The following is a 19,827-nucleotide window of genomic DNA, read 5'->3' on the forward strand; positions in this document are numbered from 1 at the left end:
TATCCCTATTTAGTGTATTGGGATGGGAGGCACAGAGAAATAAAAAGAAAAGCTATAAAGAAAATAAATTGGAAAGGAAATATTTCATTAATTGTTCCCTTCTAAGGCTACTGTGGCGGAGGATAAACCTAGTAGGCCTACAGAGCTATATGAGAACAACTAAAAATATATGCCGACAAGACAATCCTCTATAAAATATCTAGCATAAGGAAATATCTAGCATAAGGAAAGGTTCTAGAAGGTGCAGGTCATACTATGCTAACGGTGACGAAGTAAATAGGTTATTGGGTTTGTAATAGAGAAGGCCCTATCATGAATATATATGGGTTATTTCTAAAATTTTTGAAAATGATTTAGAGAAAAATTAATTGCAGCATTGGACCTACTGCCAACAAAGTTTCTTGTTTCCTAGAGCCGGCCAACAAAATAAAACTAATCTCTAAAAAAAAAATTAAAATAAAGCTGAACTAGTAATTGTATATTATAAATGCTCTGAATTCATCATATTAAAAGTTTCTAATTAAAAAAAAAAAAAAAAGCTTATTTCTGGTTTGGATTTGAGTTTCCACTTTCCAGTAAAGATTTGAGTTTCCACTTTATCCGGACCACAATTATGCGTGAGGCCCGCACCTTGTGTAGCCCAAATCCAAAATTAAGAAACCACCTTCTAGTTCAAGGTCTATCGCCCTCAATTATGTAGAGAGACCTTGTACATTTTTCTTTATTTGCTTTCTAGGCCCTTCAACCAGAATCCTTGAACCCTTTAATCCCTGTGTGGCCTTTACTGCAACCATAATCATTTTGCTTATTGCCTTCTAAAATGCAATTCCTCTGCTTGGTTGCAGTACAAACAGTGACAAATGCAATGTGGAGAGAGATAATTAGTATGCCATCTTTGAATATCAATCCCCAAAGACTAGTTTTATCCAACATTCAACCTCGTACCTTGTTTTTCAGTTAGCATAGTAATATTTGGAGGTGGCAGAGCGAATGTGCAATGATATTTCTGGGCTTTGTCTCACTCACTCACTCACTCACTTTGTTTGCTTCTATATCAACAAAAAATCAGAGACAAAGGCACAAATACAAAATGAGATAATGGTGTAATAATGCAGGCATTCTTGTTCAACATTTGGAAAACAAATTGTTTCAATAAGCAAATATAGTTCACAACAGATGTGGATACCAAGATCAGACATTTATGAAGTTCAAAAATGCTAGATCAGAAGCCGAACAACAAAAGAACATCAAAGAGATAAATACCAGATAGCAGGTAAACAAAAAATTGCAAATCGCCTACTGCAGCTAGAGGACCTCTTTTAGGAGTCTCTTAGTGAGATCTTTGGGAAGTCCCATCACGCTATCAGTTGTCCCTACCTGCAAGAAGTACCACCAATTCAAATTTGAGTATCAAGACATAGGCTCGACAAGCTGGCTGCCTGACTGCTGAGAGACACATGTATGTTCGTATTAACATGATTGATTATTGAGTAAAGACCCCTAATAAATGGATCAAGTAATTGCCAACCAACCAAATTAAGGGGCAAGCTTGCAGGATTCATTATACTTCGATGGAAATACAACCAATTAAACTGTTGAAATGGACACGGGGTACAATAATATGGGCCATTATGCTCCTCCTGCCTCACATGCTCCAAATATAACGCCTCTGTGACAACTATTTACAACTTTGGAACAGAGATAAGAAAACCAACCACTTCTTTAACAAAGGGAAGAATTAGAGGATGCTCTATTATCAGTCCCCCAGCAACTTTGAGTACTGTCCCCTCCTCAATCTGACATGGACAAAGAGGAAGCAAAAGGTTCTATTATTGATATCTCACCAAAAGGAAGAACTGAAACAACCAAATTGCATACAAACAACTCTTACCAGCTTCTCAATGATTTCATCAGGTATTTCGTGGAAATAAATCTGCAATGAATCACCAAATTAAGGGAATTAGAGATGTCCAAGCAACAAAATGCAATAATGCATGATGGAGGTAGAAGAAAGAAAAAAAAAAAAAAAAACAAGCACCAATTCATCATCTTGATCCCCTAGGCAAGAAGAACCAAGATTATTTGGGGGAGAAAAAAATGTGAATCTGGAAGTTGCTAACTTTTATGGAAATAGCAATCCTTAAGTATTCCTCGGGGTCTAGGGAGGGCAAGTGAATAACAATAACAACAATGATAATAGTTATAATAAAAATACAATTCAAGGATATATAATAAACAAAGAAAAAGAAGCAAACTGTACCTCCACTCGGTCCCATTCTCCTTTACTGAATCCTGTTCTAAGGTTGGTAACCAACACAGATCCCACTGTTGCTGCATGCCTTCCAGAATAGTCTGCAATCTCATGTTAGTGAAATCACCAGAGTCAAGAAGTAAACAACAGGGACTTGGAGTGAAATCAACCATTAAGCTAACCTTTCAAAAATTGTCGTGCTTCTTCCTTGCTGGACGGTTTTTCCCTGATCACACCTTCATAGACCACCACCTCCAGATCATTTTACAATAAGAGTAAGAAATAACACATTTAAGGTTCACTGTCCCATAAAGGGAACAATTCTAAATTCCTACTTTTACAAACAAGTCATATCACCAGGAGGCCATTTATGTTAAAGGATACATGTGACACAATGGCTGAAGGCACAAAAAAATCGTTGTATGGCAAAACTCTAGTGATGTTCCAGATATGCATTTTCGTGTATTCTTCAAAATGTTAAATATGCAAAACACATATGATGAGTGTATAGAGACTACAAATATACTATAGAATGTGATTTATACTTGATCGGAAGTAATTAATAGCGTTGGTTCGGCATCCTTTATGTAGTCACCAGCTGGGAGCCTTTGTGAGATGGTTTCTGCCTGAGAAGTTTCCATCAGCTAAGATAGATAAGTCAATTCTATTTCAACCAGAAACCAGTAGTTATACTGAGACAATGATAACATTGATCACAATAGGGAGCAGCAACACACGCACAATGCAGACACACATACACAAAGCATAAACAAAACATCTATAGGTATAGCATAGTGATACTGATCATGATCCAAAACCGAAGCCTATATTTTTTTTCTTTCTCTGACATGAATCTATGAAGGATAACTAAAATCTTTCTTTCTATTTTTTGTTTCTTTTCAAAACAAATAATGAGTCGACCCCATTAGTGCTGGACTACATGGTATTCAAACTGTGTTTACTAAAGCACAAGAAGCAAGCACTTAGGTTTGTCATTGTAGGAACTCCTGTAGTAGAGGATCCCTACTGGTACCAAAACTGTAAACATGATACTTCCTGTGTGAAAAAGGGCCAATGTATCCTCCATAAATGGCACTAAGTGATATCAGACTTTGATGCCTCCTGTTGTTAAACAGAGAGATCAAACCATATGCATACATATACACACATTTTTAGACATAAATATTAATATACACACATACATATATAGATGTATATATAATGCAACAAAAAATGACATACTGTGTCTGCCGCAATTACAATTGTTGGTTCAGCATCCTTCTCTTGATTATTGATAGTTTGTAATTTTGATATAATAGCATCAGCCTGAGATGCAATTCACATTCAACCACTGTAAGAGCTAAGATTCTAATTGCAGTTAAAAGTATCAATTTGTAGCATTAGCTGAAAGAACGGAAAGAAAAAGAGCGCCAAACCTTTGCCTGGGCAAGAACCATAACCAGCTCTTCTGGTTTTTCCTTTCTGATGCATTTTTCATCAATGTCTGCAGTCTAAGCAATAACGGGAGTTTACTTTCTATAAATTAAACAGGGAACATAGTTTTAGATATAAGACATTTCAGAGGAAAAATTAGAGTACCAAAATTGTGAATTCATATCCCATTTCAGCCAATATTTTCCGACGCGCCACCGAAGACGATCCCAAGATTAACTGCACAAAAGCATACATACATTAACATCATCTCCGCATCAAATTTCAGTATAAATTTGTACATATAGAAGCTTAATTTTTAAAACGAGACCAAACAGTGCCCTAATATTCTGCATTACTACCTCCTTCCTCAATGGGGACGCCTTCTCTTTAAATTCATGGCAACGAAAACGCATCGAAACCCTAGCGCTATGGTTCGAACGGAGCAATGAGAAACAGGAAACTGATATGTTTTGCAGAGAGAGTGGCGTACCTTGAACGAAGAAGAAGAATCGGTTTCCATGTCACTGTCAGTCCCTCCGAGACTTCGAACTCTCAAAGTGTGAAGAAGTAGGGGGTGCAGGTCACCGATACAAAGCAGGTGATGAGGAATTACCAGACATAGGCCTTTTTATAATGCGGTTTGGCGTTTTTACCACGCGGTCTTGGATTTTTTTTCTTAAGTTTAATCATTTAGGCGCAAAAAAAAAAAAAAAAAACAAATCATTTAGGCGCGTTTTTACCGCGCGCAGTACGGCGTTTTGTGATTTTTTTTCTCCATTTTTCTTTTTAGTTTGTTTTTCCCTTTTTCTTGGAACCAAATATATGGTTGTTAGAGTCTCAGAGATTCGTATATCAAGAAATGTCCAAGCCTAGTCAGGTATGTAAATTCAACCTCGCGTTGTGTTCCTGTCATGTCTTAAAGTTCTTAAAGCGCACAAGTTTGCATCGAGGAATAAAATTTCGAGTTTTGAAAAAATTTCGATGAAAATTTCGAAAATTTTTAAATTTTGACAAAAATTTGACGAAAATGACGAAAATTGCTATCAAAATACATAAATTTTAAATGAAACTTTACTATATGTTTATTTAACATATTATGTAATACATTGATAAAAAATATTGAATAAACCAAATTATATGGTAGGTTTCATGTGATATGTGATTAATATAATGCGCGCTGAAAGTAAATACTGTTAAATAAAATTATTACAATGAATAAATGAAATTAATATATTAATATTTTATAATTCATACATTAAATCCTATATATTATATATACTCTAATACTATTTATTCTTTATAATCTACACACTAAGATATTAAGGTTTAGGCCCTTTAAAGTATTTTCAATTATTTTTATATATAAATGTATTAGGGTTTAGGGTTTAAAACAACTAAACGAAATCTTAAACTCTTTTTTTTTCTTTCCAATTGTTCAAACGCCCCAAATCCCAATTAACAATAAACTTTTTTTTTTCCTCTTTTTTTTTTTTCTTCTTTTTCATTCCTTTCTCTTTTTTTTCTTCCTTTCTTCCCGTACGCCACCAGTAACTTCCTCTTTTCTTTTTCTTCTATTTCCTTCCTTTCTCTTTTCTTTCTTCCTTTCTTCCCGTACCTTCCTTTTTCTTCTCATTTCATCTTTCCTAGTCCTAGCGCGCACTGCAGAGAGACACACCTGCGCATCTCCTCTATTTCCTCCCTCTTCCTTTTTCCTCCTCCCTCATCTCTTTTCTCTCCAAGATCTTTTCTCTTTCTTCTCTCTCCTCCCTGCCCAATCACCCTCTGGTCTCTTCGATCTGCCTCCGGTGACGTCGTCATTTGATCTGCTGCCTCCGGCGATGGCTGGCGACGAAGGCAGCCCGCCTCTTCCTCTGGTTTCCGCCTCCCCCAGCCGAAAATTTCGCCTAAATTTTGAAATTTTCGGCGAAATCGTCGAAATTAGGACGAAATTTTGTTAGTTATGTGTTAAAATTTCGAAACCCCCAAAAATCGAAATTTTCGGCGAAATTTCACCGAAAATTTTGAAATTTAACACCTTGGTTTTCATTTCCTTTGTTTTTTTGGGTGAGAAAATTAATTTTTTTATTTATTATAATTAAATATTAATATTTTTTACTTGAAAATTTGAATTTTGTGTTGAAAAGTTCTTTACAAATTAAAAATACAATAGTAAATGAGTTGTGCCTAATTTGAGCTCATTTTGTGCTCGTATTCATGTCGTGTTTAGCTTATGTCATGCTCGTATCGTGTCATGCCTAATGGTTAAAATCTTTGACCTAACTCGGCCCATTTACTTGTATCGTGTAGGGGTGGGCATGGGACCGGGGGGGGGGGAGGAGGGACGAGACTGACGTCATCCCGTTCCCATCTTATGCTTTGGGTTCGGGATCGGTACCAAACGGGGTGAGCGTTTTGAGGCTATGGTACTGTCTCGTCTTGGACCAAAACAATTTGGTACTGGTTTGGTACCAACCCAATCCAAGACCAAATCACAATTAAAGGCCTCGATTGTTGCAGCTGGTGGTCAGCCGGCAAGGGAGAAGGACGGGAAGTGATGGTCGGCGGGAGGGAGTCACTCCTGTGGCCTTGGGTCGCTGAGAAAGTGGCTGGGGCGAGGTGACTAGGTGGCTGGGTATCGTGGAGAAAGAAAGAAAGTGAAAACGGCAAGGTGGCTGGGTGGCTAGGTGTCGGGAAGAGAGAAAGAAAGTGAACTGAAAAGGAACTATGGCTGGGTGGTTGGGTGTTAGGGAGAGAAAAAGAGGAAGAGAAAAGGAAAAAAGAAAGAAAGAAAAACAAAAAAAAGTCAGGGGGTGTCAGTTGTCACGGGAAGGGGAAAGAAAGAAGGAAAGAAATAAAAAAAATGAAAGAAGTGTAGAAAGTGGGGGATTGTCAGTTTGTCACGAGAATAGAGAATGAAGTAAATAGAAAAAGTGACTTTGGATAGGGAGAAAATAAGCTTTTAAAATTAAAATAATAAATTAAATATATAAATAATTAGGCTTAGATCGTTTAGAAAAACAATTTTTTAATTGGAGACTGGAGGTGTTTTAAAATTTATAAGAAAATCTTTTTAATTCATAATAAAGTCCTTCCCCGATTTGAAGAATATTTCCCCTCCTAGAGGTGTAGAATGGGCTTTATAGAGTCTGCATGGTAGGTTTTAACTACGAGATTTTGGGCGGAGCCCAAAATCTTGGAGTTAAAACCTACCATAAAGCCGTCAAAGAAGAAAAATAAAATGACTTAATTAAAAATCCTAAATCACTACCGGTCTTAGTCTAAGAAAGACTTATAAAATGGACTTAACTCTAAGTCTCACTAAAATATATTACGTGATGGGATGAGATGTGACGGTTTTCAAACATCAGAACTGTTCCCATCCCATTTAGGAACGGGACAAGACAAGATCGGGACCGGATGAGGGGAAAAAATTTTGGGACGGGACTGACCGAGACAGAACGAGACGAAATGAGACGATTTTGGTATTTTCGGTCTTAATGTCCACCCTAGTATCGTGCTCATACAGAACAAGCTATTTAACATTTCAACTTTAAAAGTTCAGCTCTCTTAAATTTTAAACTCAATCTTCCCCAATACTCCCCACATTATTGTGAATTATGCTAACGTTTATTTAAACAAAATATTCTCGTGTAGTGGACTCTTGTAAGAAGGCGTTTATCAGTTATCACGTACCGTTTAGATCCACACATCACTTTGAGGGAATCTAACGTACTACATCATACACAAAAATTTATGAATCAAAATTCTTTAGTTTCTTTTCACACTCTACTTTAAAGTTTAAATCAACCAATCATCCTGATTGGTTGGTTAGCAAAATGAATGGCCCATAATTTTTTACTGAGTAAATTTTAAAGCCCAAAAGATAAGATCCCAACCAGCTTTCATCTTCAACTCACTCCAACCCTCATCTACGGCCCACTTCTCTTCATGATTTAGCCCATTATCCCAACTTTACTATGTTTTTAGGGTTCAACCCAAAAAAAAGCCCACCTTAATTTTAAATTTTAACTGCCCCCCTGCTCTTTTATGTGAATTATTGTGTGTTGGACCCTCACAAGAATATTTATCAATTATCAGTTTATCACTCACCGTTTATGATAGGGGGATCTGGCACTTCTGCTAGAAAATTGAACGTACTAGTGTACTACATCAAACACACAAAAATTCCTAAATCCAAATTCTTATTTCTCTCTCACACTAACTTTTAAGATTTAAATCAGCCAAACATCCTTATTGGTCGGTTAGCAAAATGATTAAGGAACTGGTATATGCCTATATGATGTGTATATTTTATGTGAAATAAGTCAATTAACAATAAGTTTGTTCGAATACGGTGACCAATAAAGGCTTTGTTCAAACTTCAAGTACTCATTCATCTCATCACTTCTTTCCGACATTTCAAAAGTGTGTGGCTTCATTTGATACTTCCACCATGGACGGTTCTGAATAAACCTCCATGAAAGCAAGTAGCTAGCATCGATTTATTCTATATTAATGTCAGTAACTTAAAGAATTTTAAATATTGAGCACATTTATGGTCCGTTTATTAAAAATAATAATGGTACTTATGAGGCTTTTAATTAATTAGTACAAATTATTCTTCCCCAAATATAGTAATTAATCAACAAAAACAAAATCCAAAATGATAACAATTCATTTACTGAAACAAAATTACATATACTAATTATATATGCGACACAACTCACGACTGAGTAGGGTGACCAAACAACGAAATGGGTTTTCCTTTTTCTCAGTACAATATTTAAAATAGCTGGAAGGAAAATATATATGACATAATTGGGAAGAGAAATTGAAGGCAAGAAATGAAATAATCACATTAATGTGACTCTTAATGTTGTACGTCCTAGCTATAGTACTGCATTTTCTTCCATTTTGACGCAAGAATCTTAATTTATTCCCGACCCATGGAGATATAGATGGACTCTGGTTCACTCTTCTTCAATTCATTGTAATTTCAGACTCTTGAACCTGCATGGAAACAATAAGATATATAAGCTCTTAAAATAGTACTCTATATAAGCATAAAGCTTGAACATGGTGCATTAAAAAGATCGAGAACCGATCACTTAAGAGTAATGCTACATTATTAGCACGTTGTAGTACATTTCATATATATAGACCAAAGTTTCAAATAAGGAAAAGAACAAAAAATGCAAACCAAGAAATAGACAATCATAATCAAAAGTTTAAGCCCCGTTTTTTTCGAAATTCAAAAATATTTTCAAATATCATCATATGTAGATGAAAATGAAAAACGTACAATATCCAAGAATATATATTAATACTATACCTTTGCTCATCAATGTCCATGGAGTAGCCTTTGCCGGACTTTCTATAATTGGGCAAGGGCACTTCACCAGACTCAATCTTGTTTACGTCATCCACAAGCATCTCATAGTGCCTCTTCACCTCCTCCACCGTCTTATTCCCGCCCACAGCCCTGGCGAGCTTGTGCCACCGGTCCGGGGTGTCCTTGTCATACACCGCCAGAGCATTCTCGAATAGTTTGTTCTGCCTCGACGTCCACGATCCCGAAGATGACCCCATTGCAGCAGTACTACTCTCGACCGAGCACGCAAGTTAGGGATATGAGAAAAAATGGGTTTGGAATTTGGAGTGAATTAATTAGTTTTGAAGAGAATGACACAGCAGCTGCTGTATTTATATAGCAGTGGAGGGAGGGAGGGAGGGGGAAGAGAGAGATCGCGAGATGAGATGCGTGTGGGGTCGACTACTGGTCGAGTGGTTTTTGTTGCACAGCTAGCTGCTATAGCAGCTGTTGCTTTCCTTGCAAAACAATGGGGCTTAGCTAGCTTTGTAATAACCTACGTGGCTTTTGCTTTATCACTTTTCCAGAATCCAGGTAATTAATTCATGGGTTTGCGGAATATTAGGCTTAAAACGTACCCCAATTAAGGCCCAAGAATGCCGACTTTCCTTTCCAGTTCACTAGCTCATTGTTCTTGCCATTTTTTCTTCTCGTAATCCTCAATCACTGTCTGTTAATACAACTTATATGTTCATAATCACGTGATGATCAAAAGATATACACGATAGAAAACGTGTATACATCTGTTACATAAAATTTTTTATTCTTATTACATTATAATTTTGAAATTTTTTGAGACTATGAGCGGACAAGTGGTGAAGTAAATAATTTTATTAATTAATTTGCTCCCTAAATCATAAAATATTAATTGATTCAAGCGGATGATATTGGTTTTAGTGTGTGTGTAGATGTTACGAATTGAAAATACTTTCACAAATTCATATGGATGGTGGTTGGATGGGGCACCTAATCCCAAAGCGAATAGGCATGATTTAGGTGCAAGATGAAATTAATGTGCTCTCTCTCACTTACCCATTTTTGGTAAAATTTTCTGTTATTTTTGGGTGGTTAGATTCAATTTTATATGCATAAATCATAACCAATTAATCTTCATATATTCCTACATCGATTACTTGTCAGTTTTCATTATTAATTGGTAGTACTTCAATTTCATGAAGTTCAGTGAAATATAGATATCATAGATGTAGCTGCGGCAAGAAAAGTACTGTCCTGAAGGTGGCTTGAATTGCCAAAATCAAACTCAAATAGCTTTCAGAGTAATACTGGCCGGTACTGCAATTTAAATTATAAGCTTAATGATGAATTAATTAAATTAAATGATAACTGGTAGCTGAAGTTTTTCAAGCGCTACTTTGCAATTTGCATTGCATGCACATGGTAATTCATTCATTAAAACACCACCACGGCACCACTGCAACTTGAATTAATTGATCAAGTAGACAAGTAGTATTATATATATAAATATTGGTCTATAATACGAAATACAAACAGATGTAATATATAGTAGAACAAACACAATATTACTTAAGCAGAGGTCGCATCAGGTGGGTCCACCGGGTTAATGGATCCAGCGGCTGTACGAGTCTTGACGTTCACGGGTGCACCACACATATAATCTCAAGTTGTTCACGAAAAGAGTGCCTTGGCGCTGTATCAGAAAGGAGAGAGCACACAAAAAATCACAACTTTACTCTCTCTCTCTCTCTCTCTCTCTCTCTCTCTCTAGTCTCTCTGTATATGTATCTTTTCAGGCGTTTTCTGCGTTTGTGGTCAATCTCAAAGCAGGACAAAGCTAGCCTGCACCCATTTCTTAGTCGTTACTCTCTTATCAAACAACCTTCCAAAACATGATCTATAGCTGTCTTGGCTACCTCCTCCTTATCTCTCATGGCTGCTATATGTCGTCTCATGCACTCCGTACCATGCATATATGCACAAGCTGCCTTGTACAGTACCACAAATAAGTCAATATTCACTCAATTATATATATATCCAGAAAATTAGGCTCCCATTCTTCGGTTTGTCATATTAAGCACCCATTCTTACTCCTTTACACCATAGTCTATAGTTCATCCATCGACTAAGTGATTGTTCATATATAATTAGGTATATTAAGCAAAATATCTTTCTCACTTCTTTTTATTTTAAGTGGTTAAGTTTGAAAATAATATCAGGGTAACATGGAAAACGGAAAGACATATTAGAATATCTAATATCTAAACACCAAGCATATCACATTTTTGTACCCATGCTTATGATGAATCATTGAGACTCGTTTCAATGTCAGGCTCGATCTGACATTCAGCTCCTTGAAGAAAAAACAAAACAATTACAGAGAGTAATGTATGCAGAGATAAGCCTTTTTATCTTTTATTCTGCAGAACTTGTTCTGTTTAACTATTATTAGACCATAAGCATAGCTGTATAGTACTTTCCTCTTCCTAAATTAGTAACTAATTAAGACAGTGGACCATGCTTTTATTTTCCTTTTTATCTTGCTGAATTTAAATATTAAATACATATTATCTGGGTAATTACCGAAAGTAGCTTAGCTACATGTCTAGTTAGGGATAGAATGTTTAATTTGATTTGGGTCCAGGTGAAACAGTTACAAGTCCAGTACATTGATATGGTACCCTGCAGTACTGACTTGCATAGTAACAATGAAGTTTATTTCTTAATTGACATCTACATTATATATATAACCAATATTTGGTTAGTGCATTATTATGATTTTACTTCCAATTTAATTACTAATTAGCACAAATGGATAAGGGACAGTTGCATACAGTACTATGATATATATCCAATCTCTTGATATATTGCACCTGTATTGAAAGCAAATATTTCTTTCTGCCATTAAATTTAAGAAACTCTTTCCAGAAATGTGACCGACACCAATAAACAAATAAATTGGCATATTTCATAAAATTAATTAATAGTTTTTTTGTCCTAGTCACTGGCTTTGGATATGCACCGATCACGTACTGATGCAACAGCTATATAGCTTTTGTGGTTGACCTGTTGAATACAACTTCTTTTTCGTTTTGAGTAGTACTGATGCCTTTCAGGTACATATTTTTGATGATATATTTTTGGAATCCTTATCATCATCGTCGTCATCCACGTTGGATCCATACAATCAGAATTTATCTCTATGAATGATGCCTTTCCTTCATTTTCTTGGTGGCCAAGCAGGGCTGCAAGTTGGAGCTAGCTAGCCTCATCACCTGGTCATGAAATTTAATAGGTAGATGCCTTTACATGGATTCTTTGAACACCAAGACTAGATACTCATGAATAGCTGATGGCTATGGGGAATCCATCACTACTTTTCATTTTGGGGAGAGAATTAATAAAGCCCATGATTTAGACCTCTCAACATGCAAACCATATGTGATTCTGTGCACAAGAAATCTATCTACTTCATGAAAATTGTATAAGTTAAACAATTATTAGACCACAAAAGTTTAAATTGTCGTCAAACAGGTCAAAGATGTATATCAAGCTGACAATATCTAACGATAGTTTAAGAATCCCAATACTTTTAATTGATTATGTGTCATGACAGGAACTGAATCACTATTGAGAGGTAGTTAATTTGTACCTATAGATTAAGATCGTAATTTGAAGGTGATTACCAGGTAGCTTAAGTTGAAAATGCAGTAGTGCTGACTTGTTGATCAAGCTCCTACAATTTTGGTATGTATAGCTAGGAGTTGATATAATATACTGATGGAGATCTGGAATCATTATCATTGTTTTGCTCATTATTCCATGGTAAAAGTGCCTTTATGGGTACCCCTTCTCTATCCATCAAATATCAATAGCTTGTATTAGACCCATTTGCATATGCATATATGCGGTCCCTCCTCACAAGTTGGAATTGGCTAATAGACTACTCCTTGCTACCCAATTAAATATTCTCGAGGACTGAGGCAAATGTGTGTTTGAATGAAAATTGATTCTTTGGGATTCGAGGCAGAGTAGTACTGATCATGAATCCACATATAAGATAGAAGTCATAGATTCATGATCTTAATTGCATAGAAAAGTTTGTGGAACAATTTAATTTTGATGACAATGGAGCTGGTTGCATACTTGTATATATATTTATAAAGGAGAGAAACCAATTGGTGATATGCTGATGTGATAAGATATCTTGATTGATCATGAGCTATAAGCAGAAAGACATATACTATTCTCCAGCTAGCACTGATAGAAAACCAACTTTCCACTACATATCATATCTAAGAGATCGAGGGATGTTTTTTTTGCTAGACGTGTGACATGTTATATTGTATATTTATCAATTTGAACCACGTGTGGTGTGATTCTTCCAAATAATCCCAGTTGATAATCTGGTACCATAGATTATCCTAAATTATGTGTTTAGGACATCATTTTTAGAACAATTATATTGAAAAAAGTTTACTTAGGATAGGCATAAATATCTAGCTAATAGACAGCTTTTGGCAGCATCTATCCTAAAGCAGCCCACCTTTTTTGTATTATATTTGAGCTAATTCCTATATATACACACATTCCAGGTACTTTGATTGAGCATATAATGAACCTAACTCACTAGTCCAAACCTGAAAATATCACATCGGGGGTTATCACTAATAATGTATGGCCGGCATCAAAAGTGGTATATATATTTATAAAGTTTTACAGACTGTATAAGATAAGAGACCAGAATTTTACATAAGCTGATGTTAATATCGCTGGATTCTTGCACCCTTTATATATGCTGTTCTTGTCAATGTCATGGACCAACAAAAATCATTTAATTTCTGTATATTATCTATCTTCTCAGTCATCTATACACTTGATGTTAGCTAGAGAAATAAAAATTTTACAAAAATAAGACAAGGGTAACCCATAAGACAATCAATAAACAACCGGTTAGTGGTTGTAATCTGTGACTGAGTCTAGCTTGGATATATAATATAATGTATTGATCATTTGGTTAAGAATTAATGAAAATCATAGAAAATTCTCTCTGATTATCTGAAAATTTCCTAGATATCAAAATCTTGTAGCTTCTCTTTTGTCTGCTGCGTTCTCACAATAAGCGAAGCAGGCTAAGCTATTCTCTAGCTGCCAAATTGGGCCATCTGAAGATGGCCCACTAAGAACGCACAGAAACTTGGATTCTTAGGCCACATCCTAAGACCGGAGCAAATGATAAAAAAGATTGTTGGGCCATATTGGGCCCAATGAAAAACCCACAGAAACCTGGACTCTTTGGGCCTTTATTTATTTTTTTCTTTATGACTTTCGTGTTCAAAGTTGCCAGGCTAGGATGACGCGCAGCCTGTCGGGTCCACGTTGGACTACGCGTTGGAAATTGCCACGTCGGCTGCAATTATTTTCGTTAAAAGTCATTTGTCTGTGTTGGTCCTGTTGGACTAGTTATCTTTCTCCTATCACTTCCTGACTTCCATCGCTTTATTATTGGGTATTGCATTGGAAAATTGTGAGTTTGGAGTTGTGTTTTGACTAGAAAATGAATGTTAGCCGCCTATAAAGTTTTGGCGGGTACAGCTTTTCTACACCCTTCTGGCCCATCAAATTCATATTTCATACTTTTATTTATTATTTATTTTTGGTCTGATACTTGTATTTAATCATATTGGAATGCCTAGATTTTAATTTTATGGCAGAGAAAATTATGGATATCTATGAACTTAATATGTTTTTGGTCTTTTCAGATGAACTTAAATGATTCACTAAATTTTCTAAAAAAAAAAGAAAAAAAAAAGATTCGCTAAATTAAATAATACACATGTATGAAACCAAAAGTGTGAGAGTGCATGGCTCCTTTAATGTCATATCAATTTTCTTTCTAGCAAAAAACGACATCGTGCAGAGACCTTTTTTAAAAGAAAGAAAAGGACGTATCTGACCTTTTCTGAATTGGAATTTGGAATCCAAGATCATGTTCAATAATATAATAATAACAGGAAAGATAAATATATAACAGGAAACAGGGGGGCTGGGAATTTTTCTTATTATTATCATTTTGGCCAAAATTTTGCTTACAAAGTTACAAAAAAACAAAAATTAAATGATCATTATCACGCCAACCAATAATTCCATTTAGAAAAGAGAGAGAGAAAAATCAAAGCTCAGATATAGTACTAGCCTTTGAATTGTATGATAAAAGCTGGAGAGTAGCGACATGCACAGATAATGATTTGTTTGTTTAATAATAATAATAATGATAATATGATCCCCTCCAAACATAATCCCACAGCAGCAGGACCAAAACAGTAATTATCAAGTCAACCAAGAATCCAATAGCCTCACGGAGATTGGCGATTGCAAAACCCAAATGATAATTGATATCCACCACCACCACCACCACCACACGGACCATCAATCCAAAGCCATAACTCTCCCCCACTTGAAACAAAAGCTACCACTACCAGAGTCGTGGCTTCATTAATGGCTCCTCTGGGGTGACTCTGAAAGTAACTCGGTGCTGGTCATAGACAACAGCATTGGCGGTTGGTTGGGCACAGTCCTCGCTGTCGTCAATTTGTCAATAAATGCTCTACCTTTAGAGCTAACTGCTTTGTAAGAATTTCAATTACACAGTGCACAGAGCACAGAACAGAAAGAAAAGAAGAAACTCTTCATTTTGTCTATTGGGTATTTCTAATATTGCTTAAAGTTTCTTTCTTGGTAGAGAAAATTAAAAGCAATCACAGAGCTGAAGGAGACAGAGAAGAAAAAGAAGAAGAAGAAGAAGAAGAAGAAGAAGAAGAAGGACCTCCATTGTCCATCATGAAAATGCACTGTATGTTATCACAAACTGAAATAGCAGTGGGAGTGGGAGCCCAAGTTGGCGCCTTGGCAATAGCACTAGTCTTGTTCTTCATTCAGTGCGGTTTAGCCCAGCAAGTTTCTTTAAGCTCCGGCGTTGAACGGTCGGCGTTAGTGGACCTCCGGTCGTCGTTGGGCCTCAGAGGCAGAGACTGGCCCATAAAGGCCGAACCTTGCTCGTCCTGGATCGGAGTTCAATGCCAGAATGGCCGCGTCATTGGGATCACTCTGTCCGGGTTAACCCGAACCCGGGTTGGGCGGCGCAACCCCGAGTTCTCCGTCGATTCATTAGCCAACTTCACCCTCTTGGCTTCTTTCAATGCCTCTGGGTTTTCGCTTCCTGGGTCTATACCCGACTGGTTTGGCCAAAGACTTAGTGCTCTCAAAGTACTTGATCTTAGGTCTGCTTCAGTTATTGGTCCTATTCCTCAGTCGCTTGGTAATATGAATAAGCTTTCTTCTTTGTATTTATCTGGCAATGATATTACTGGTATTATGCCTTCTGCATTGGGAGACTTAGCAGAGTTGGTGGTTCTTGATCTTTCGCGTAATTCGCTTACTGGGTCAATACCCTCTGGTTTTGCCTCTCTTGGAAATCTTACAAGGCTTGACCTTTCTTCAAATTTCTTATCTGGGCCAATTCCACCAGGTTTAGGTACCCTCCCAAGACTTCAGTTCTTGAACCTGTCTGATAATAGTCTCACTGATTCCATACCTATTCAGTTTGGTAACCTTTCCCAGTTGCTTGAGCTTGATCTTAGCAAGAATTCTTTGTCTGGGTCGTTGCCTGTGGAATTGAGAGGGTTGAGGAGTTTGAGGAAGATGGAGATTGGAAATAATAGTCTAGAAGGTCCATTGTTGGAGGGTTTGGTTTTGAGTCTTCCTCAGCTGGAAGTTCTAGTTCTGAGTGGGAATAAACTTGATGGCGCTCTTCCTGGTGCATTGTGGTCAATTCCCAGGTTGCGCTTTCTTGATGCATCCAGCAACAACTTTACAGGAGCTCTGCCAAGCCTGAGTTCAAATAGTAGTGTTAGTGGTGCTGTGATCAACCTCTCTGATAATCTCTTATATGGAAATTTGACTTCTTCTCTTGGGAAATTTGGTTCAATCGATTTGTCTACTAACTTTTTCCAGGGCAAGGTATTGGAAGATAGTCAAAGCAATGCTACTCTTACTAGAAATTGCCTACAGATGGTACCAAACCAGAGGATTTTGCAGGATTGTATGCAGTTTTATGATAAGAGAGGTTTAACTTTTGATGGTTCTGGGGCCCTAGAGCCAACCCAGCCACCACTTCTAGAACCTGACTCGAAGAGGACGAATCGATTAATATTTATACTGGTCGGGATATTTGGTGGACTTGGCTTCATTGTGATTTTGGTACTGGTTCTGGTGGTGCTCCAGAAAATGTGTAACAAAGCCTCAAATCACCGAGGAAGTGCAAATGTTGGGCCTGTTCCAGATGGAGATGGCCTTTCACTCCCTAAAGATCTTATCTATATATCTGGTCCGGGAGATTCATTTACCTATGAGCAGATTCTCCAATTCACTGGTGATTTTAGTGAAGCAAATCTTATAAAACATGGACACTCTGGAGACCTATTCCACGGGTGCATGTTGAGTGGTTTCCCTGTAGTTATTAAAAGGGTAGATTTGCATTCCTTCAAGAAAGAATCATATATGATTGAGATGGATTTATTTAGCAAGGTTTCACATGCAAGATTGGTCCCACTTTTGGGGCACTGCATGCAGCACGAGAGTGAGAAGCTTCTGGTTTACAAATATATGCCAAATGGAGACTTGGCTAGTTCCTTGCACAGAGCTACCAAATCAGAAGATGGCAATTTACAGTCCCTGGATTGGATTACAAGATTAAAAATTGCAATTGGAGCTGCCGAAGTCCTAGCTTACCTACATCATGATTGCAGCCCACCCCTTGTTCACAGGTATTATTGAACTTACTTTCAGCTATTCTTGTTCTTTCTTCATTTTAACGAAGTCAACTTTTACTGATTTAATTTTGGTTTAACATCTTATTACAATTATTCATGCTTCATAGTGAGTTGGAATCCTCATAACTTCTGCCCTTTACTAATTAGAATGCACTTCTTCATAGTGAATGAAGACATTTTAGCTCAAGTTATTTATGGTCTGATATGTTGTCCTTAGTAACCTGCTTAGTCAGTTATGGGGAAGAGGCTTCTGAAACTGGAGGCAAACGATGCCTTGTGGTTGATGGTAGGCCATGTTATACCCTTGGTGCCCCTCATTCAAGACTTTATCTCCCAGACTCACTGTAGCTTTTACTTCATTTCTAATTTAGCTGTATTTGCAAACTTCAGTTTAGTTTATTAAGTTGAATAAGTATTGAAAATTTATTTTTGGTGGTTGAAGAGATGTTCAAGCAAGCAGTATACTTCTTGATGACAAATTTGAGGTCCGACTTGGAAGCTTGAGTGAGGTCCGTGTACAAGAAGGGGATGCTAACCAAAATGTGATTACGAGATTGTTGCGGAAACAACAGTAAGTGTTTAATCATTTATGAATAGCCCCGCATACTTACATGTGATCTCTGGCATTTTTCATCAAATTACACTTCAGGGATACTTTTATCTGCTTTTTTACATAAGAATATAATAGACACATGATAACCATTTCCTCTCTGTGTTGTGCAGAACCTCTGAACAAAGCCCTTCTGGTACGTATATCTACTAAAAAACTTTTCTTTTGAAAGTTTTCTTTACTTCTCTTATTCCCCTCCCCTCAAAGCTAATACAATACTCTAGTCTCGGCTGAAGCAAATAAACTAGGGATATATCTTGCTAGGCTTGTGGAGGCTAATTAGCTGTCGTCCTTAGATTTGTTTCTCTTTCAATTGTAGTCGGGAAAAGAAAATTCATTTGCTCTGTTTCTTTGTTGATGGACAGCCTTGTTGTCATCAGCGACTTGTGCTTATGATGTGTACTGTTTCGGGAAGGTCTTAATTGAACTTGTGACGGGTAAGCTTGGTATAAGCAAATCAGATGATGCATCTACAAGAGAGTGGTTGGATCACACAGTGCGTTACATCAGCATATATGACAAGGAACTGGTGACCAAGATTGTTGACCCATCTCTTATAGTAGATGAGGATCTATTGGAAGAAGTATGGGCCATGGCGATCGTGGCCAGGTCCTGCCTTAACCCCAAGCCTTCCAAGCGGCCCCTGATGAGATACATCCTTAAAGCTTTGGAAAACCCTCTAAAGGTGGTGAGGGAAGACAATTCCAGCTCTGCAAGGCTGCGCACAACTTCGTCTAGAAGATCCTGGAGTGCTGCTTTCTTTGGTAGCTGGCGGCACAGCTCATCAGAGCGTGCCACTGTTCCTGGCCATACAAACAGAGAGAGTTTCAGTGGCTCAAAACAGTCAGGGCAAGCAGGTGGAATTGAGTTCTCTTCAAATAAAAGGTTATCCAATGAAATTTTTCCCGAGCCAATCGAGATTCAAGATGTTGAGAGGCAAGAAGAACATTAGCTGAAAGACTGCTTATGATTTGTATATGATGAACGATGGTGTAGTCTTCACATTCACCATCTGCTGAACAGAAGCCGCCAGTGTCACTGCGTTGCATCAAGGTTAAGCTTGACGAAGATACGCAGGTAAGCTGACCCTTCAGTGAAGTTATTTGGTTGGTCTGATTGTTGCTCGGGGGCAATGAAAATATATCTCTCAATTTGAGCCAGATTCTTATTGGTTATGAAAGCTTGTTTGTTGTCAAAAACAAGCTGCAAAGTTGTTTTATAAATAGATACCACGAGTGTAAAATTGTTATGGATTGGAAATTCTTCTTGGGACATTCATGTTCCAACTTGTTCAGGAATTAGGTTATACATGAACAATTTTCCTCATCAGAATTCAAATTGCATGGTTGCCAAA

At 37.1% G+C, this 19,827-nt stretch overlaps 3 protein-coding genes across 10 annotated transcripts; 1 reads left to right on the plus strand and 2 right to left on the minus strand.

The window, feature by feature from the left end:
* Positions 1-34: 34 nt before the first annotated feature.
* On the minus strand, positions 35-4,317 carry LOC147278226 (Maf-like protein). 7 transcript variants are annotated; one of them, XR_015123338.1, is made up of 12 exons: positions 4,045-4,180; positions 3,851-3,922; positions 3,688-3,762; positions 3,494-3,577; positions 2,797-2,895; positions 2,434-2,503; positions 2,261-2,352; positions 1,892-1,933; positions 1,716-1,796; positions 1,264-1,377; positions 946-1,049; positions 35-831 (listed from the first exon to the last, which is right to left on the minus strand). XR_015123338.1 is itself a non-coding variant. In XM_086250642.1 (11 exons), exons 1-10 carry the CDS (start codon positions 4,096-4,098, stop codon positions 1,306-1,308), a joined length of 741 nt encoding a protein of 246 aa, XP_086106768.1. In that variant the 5' UTR covers positions 4,099-4,180; the 3' UTR covers positions 855-1,049; positions 1,264-1,305. The 7 variants fall into 7 exon arrangements, 6 of the variants coding, with proteins under 6 accessions (XP_086106768.1, XP_086106771.1, XP_086106770.1 ...); XM_086250642.1 differs by lacking the exon at positions 35-831 and having other exon boundaries at positions 855-1,049; XM_086250645.1 differs by lacking the exons at positions 35-831; positions 946-1,049 and having other exon boundaries at positions 1,083-1,377; positions 2,797-2,877; positions 4,176-4,317.
* A 4,025-nt stretch (positions 4,318-8,342) lies between these two features.
* On the minus strand, positions 8,343-9,343 carry LOC147278227 (protein RADIALIS-like 3). The gene is made up of 2 exons (XM_086250900.1): positions 9,018-9,343; positions 8,343-8,695 (listed from the first exon to the last, which is right to left on the minus strand). Exons 1-2 carry the CDS (start codon positions 9,272-9,274, stop codon positions 8,671-8,673), a joined length of 282 nt encoding a protein of 93 aa, XP_086107026.1. The 5' UTR covers positions 9,275-9,343; the 3' UTR covers positions 8,343-8,670.
* A 5,979-nt stretch (positions 9,344-15,322) lies between these two features.
* On the plus strand, positions 15,323-19,799 carry LOC147278228 (putative LRR receptor-like serine/threonine-protein kinase At2g16250). Of its 2 annotated transcripts, XM_086249668.1 has the most exons (5): positions 15,323-15,662; positions 15,775-17,857; positions 18,306-18,434; positions 18,587-18,609; positions 18,839-19,799. In XM_086249668.1, exons 2-5 carry the CDS (start codon positions 15,873-15,875, stop codon positions 19,423-19,425), a joined length of 2,724 nt encoding a protein of 907 aa, XP_086105794.1. In that variant the 5' UTR covers positions 15,323-15,662; positions 15,775-15,872; the 3' UTR covers positions 19,426-19,799. The 2 variants fall into 2 exon arrangements, with proteins under 2 accessions (XP_086105794.1, XP_086105793.1); XM_086249667.1 differs by having other exon boundaries at positions 15,323-17,857.
* The last annotated feature ends 28 nt before the right edge of the window (positions 19,800-19,827 follow it).

Source organism: Dryas octopetala, chromosome 7 (genome assembly GCF_963921425.1).
Source record: "Dryas octopetala chromosome 7, drDryOcto1.1, whole genome shotgun sequence".
Taxonomy (NCBI): domain Eukaryota; kingdom Viridiplantae; phylum Streptophyta; class Magnoliopsida; order Rosales; family Rosaceae; genus Dryas; species Dryas octopetala.

Bases quoted from the DNA above. Each gene is read 5' to 3' on its own strand.
- LOC147278226 (XM_086250642.1), bottom strand. From the start codon at position 4,098: ATGCGTTTTCGTTGCCATGAATTTAAAGAGAAGGCGTCCCCATTGAGG. The intron at 2,353-2,433 runs GTTAGCTTAATG...ATGAGATTGCAG, and splicing joins AGCACGACAATTTTTGAAAG to ACTATTCTGGAAGGCATGCA. The intron at 1,378-1,715 runs GTTGGTTTTCTT...TACTTCTTGCAG, and splicing joins TTCCCTTTGTTAAAGAAGTG to GTAGGGACAACTGATAGCGT.
- LOC147278227 (XM_086250900.1), bottom strand. From the start codon at position 9,274: ATGGGGTCATCTTCGGGATCGTGGACGTCGAGGCAGAACAAACTATTC. The intron at 8,696-9,017 runs GTATAGTATTAA...GTTTCCATGCAG, and splicing joins ATGGACATTGATGAGCAAAG to GTTCAAGAGTCTGAAATTAC.
- LOC147278228 (XM_086249667.1), top strand. From the start codon at position 15,873: ATGAAAATGCACTGTATGTTATCACAAACTGAAATAGCAGTGGGAGTG. The intron at 17,858-18,305 runs GTATTATTGAAC...TGGTGGTTGAAG, and splicing joins AGCCCACCCCTTGTTCACAG to AGATGTTCAAGCAAGCAGTA. The intron at 18,435-18,586 runs GTAAGTGTTTAA...TGTGTTGTGCAG, and splicing joins AGATTGTTGCGGAAACAACA to AACCTCTGAACAAAGCCCTT.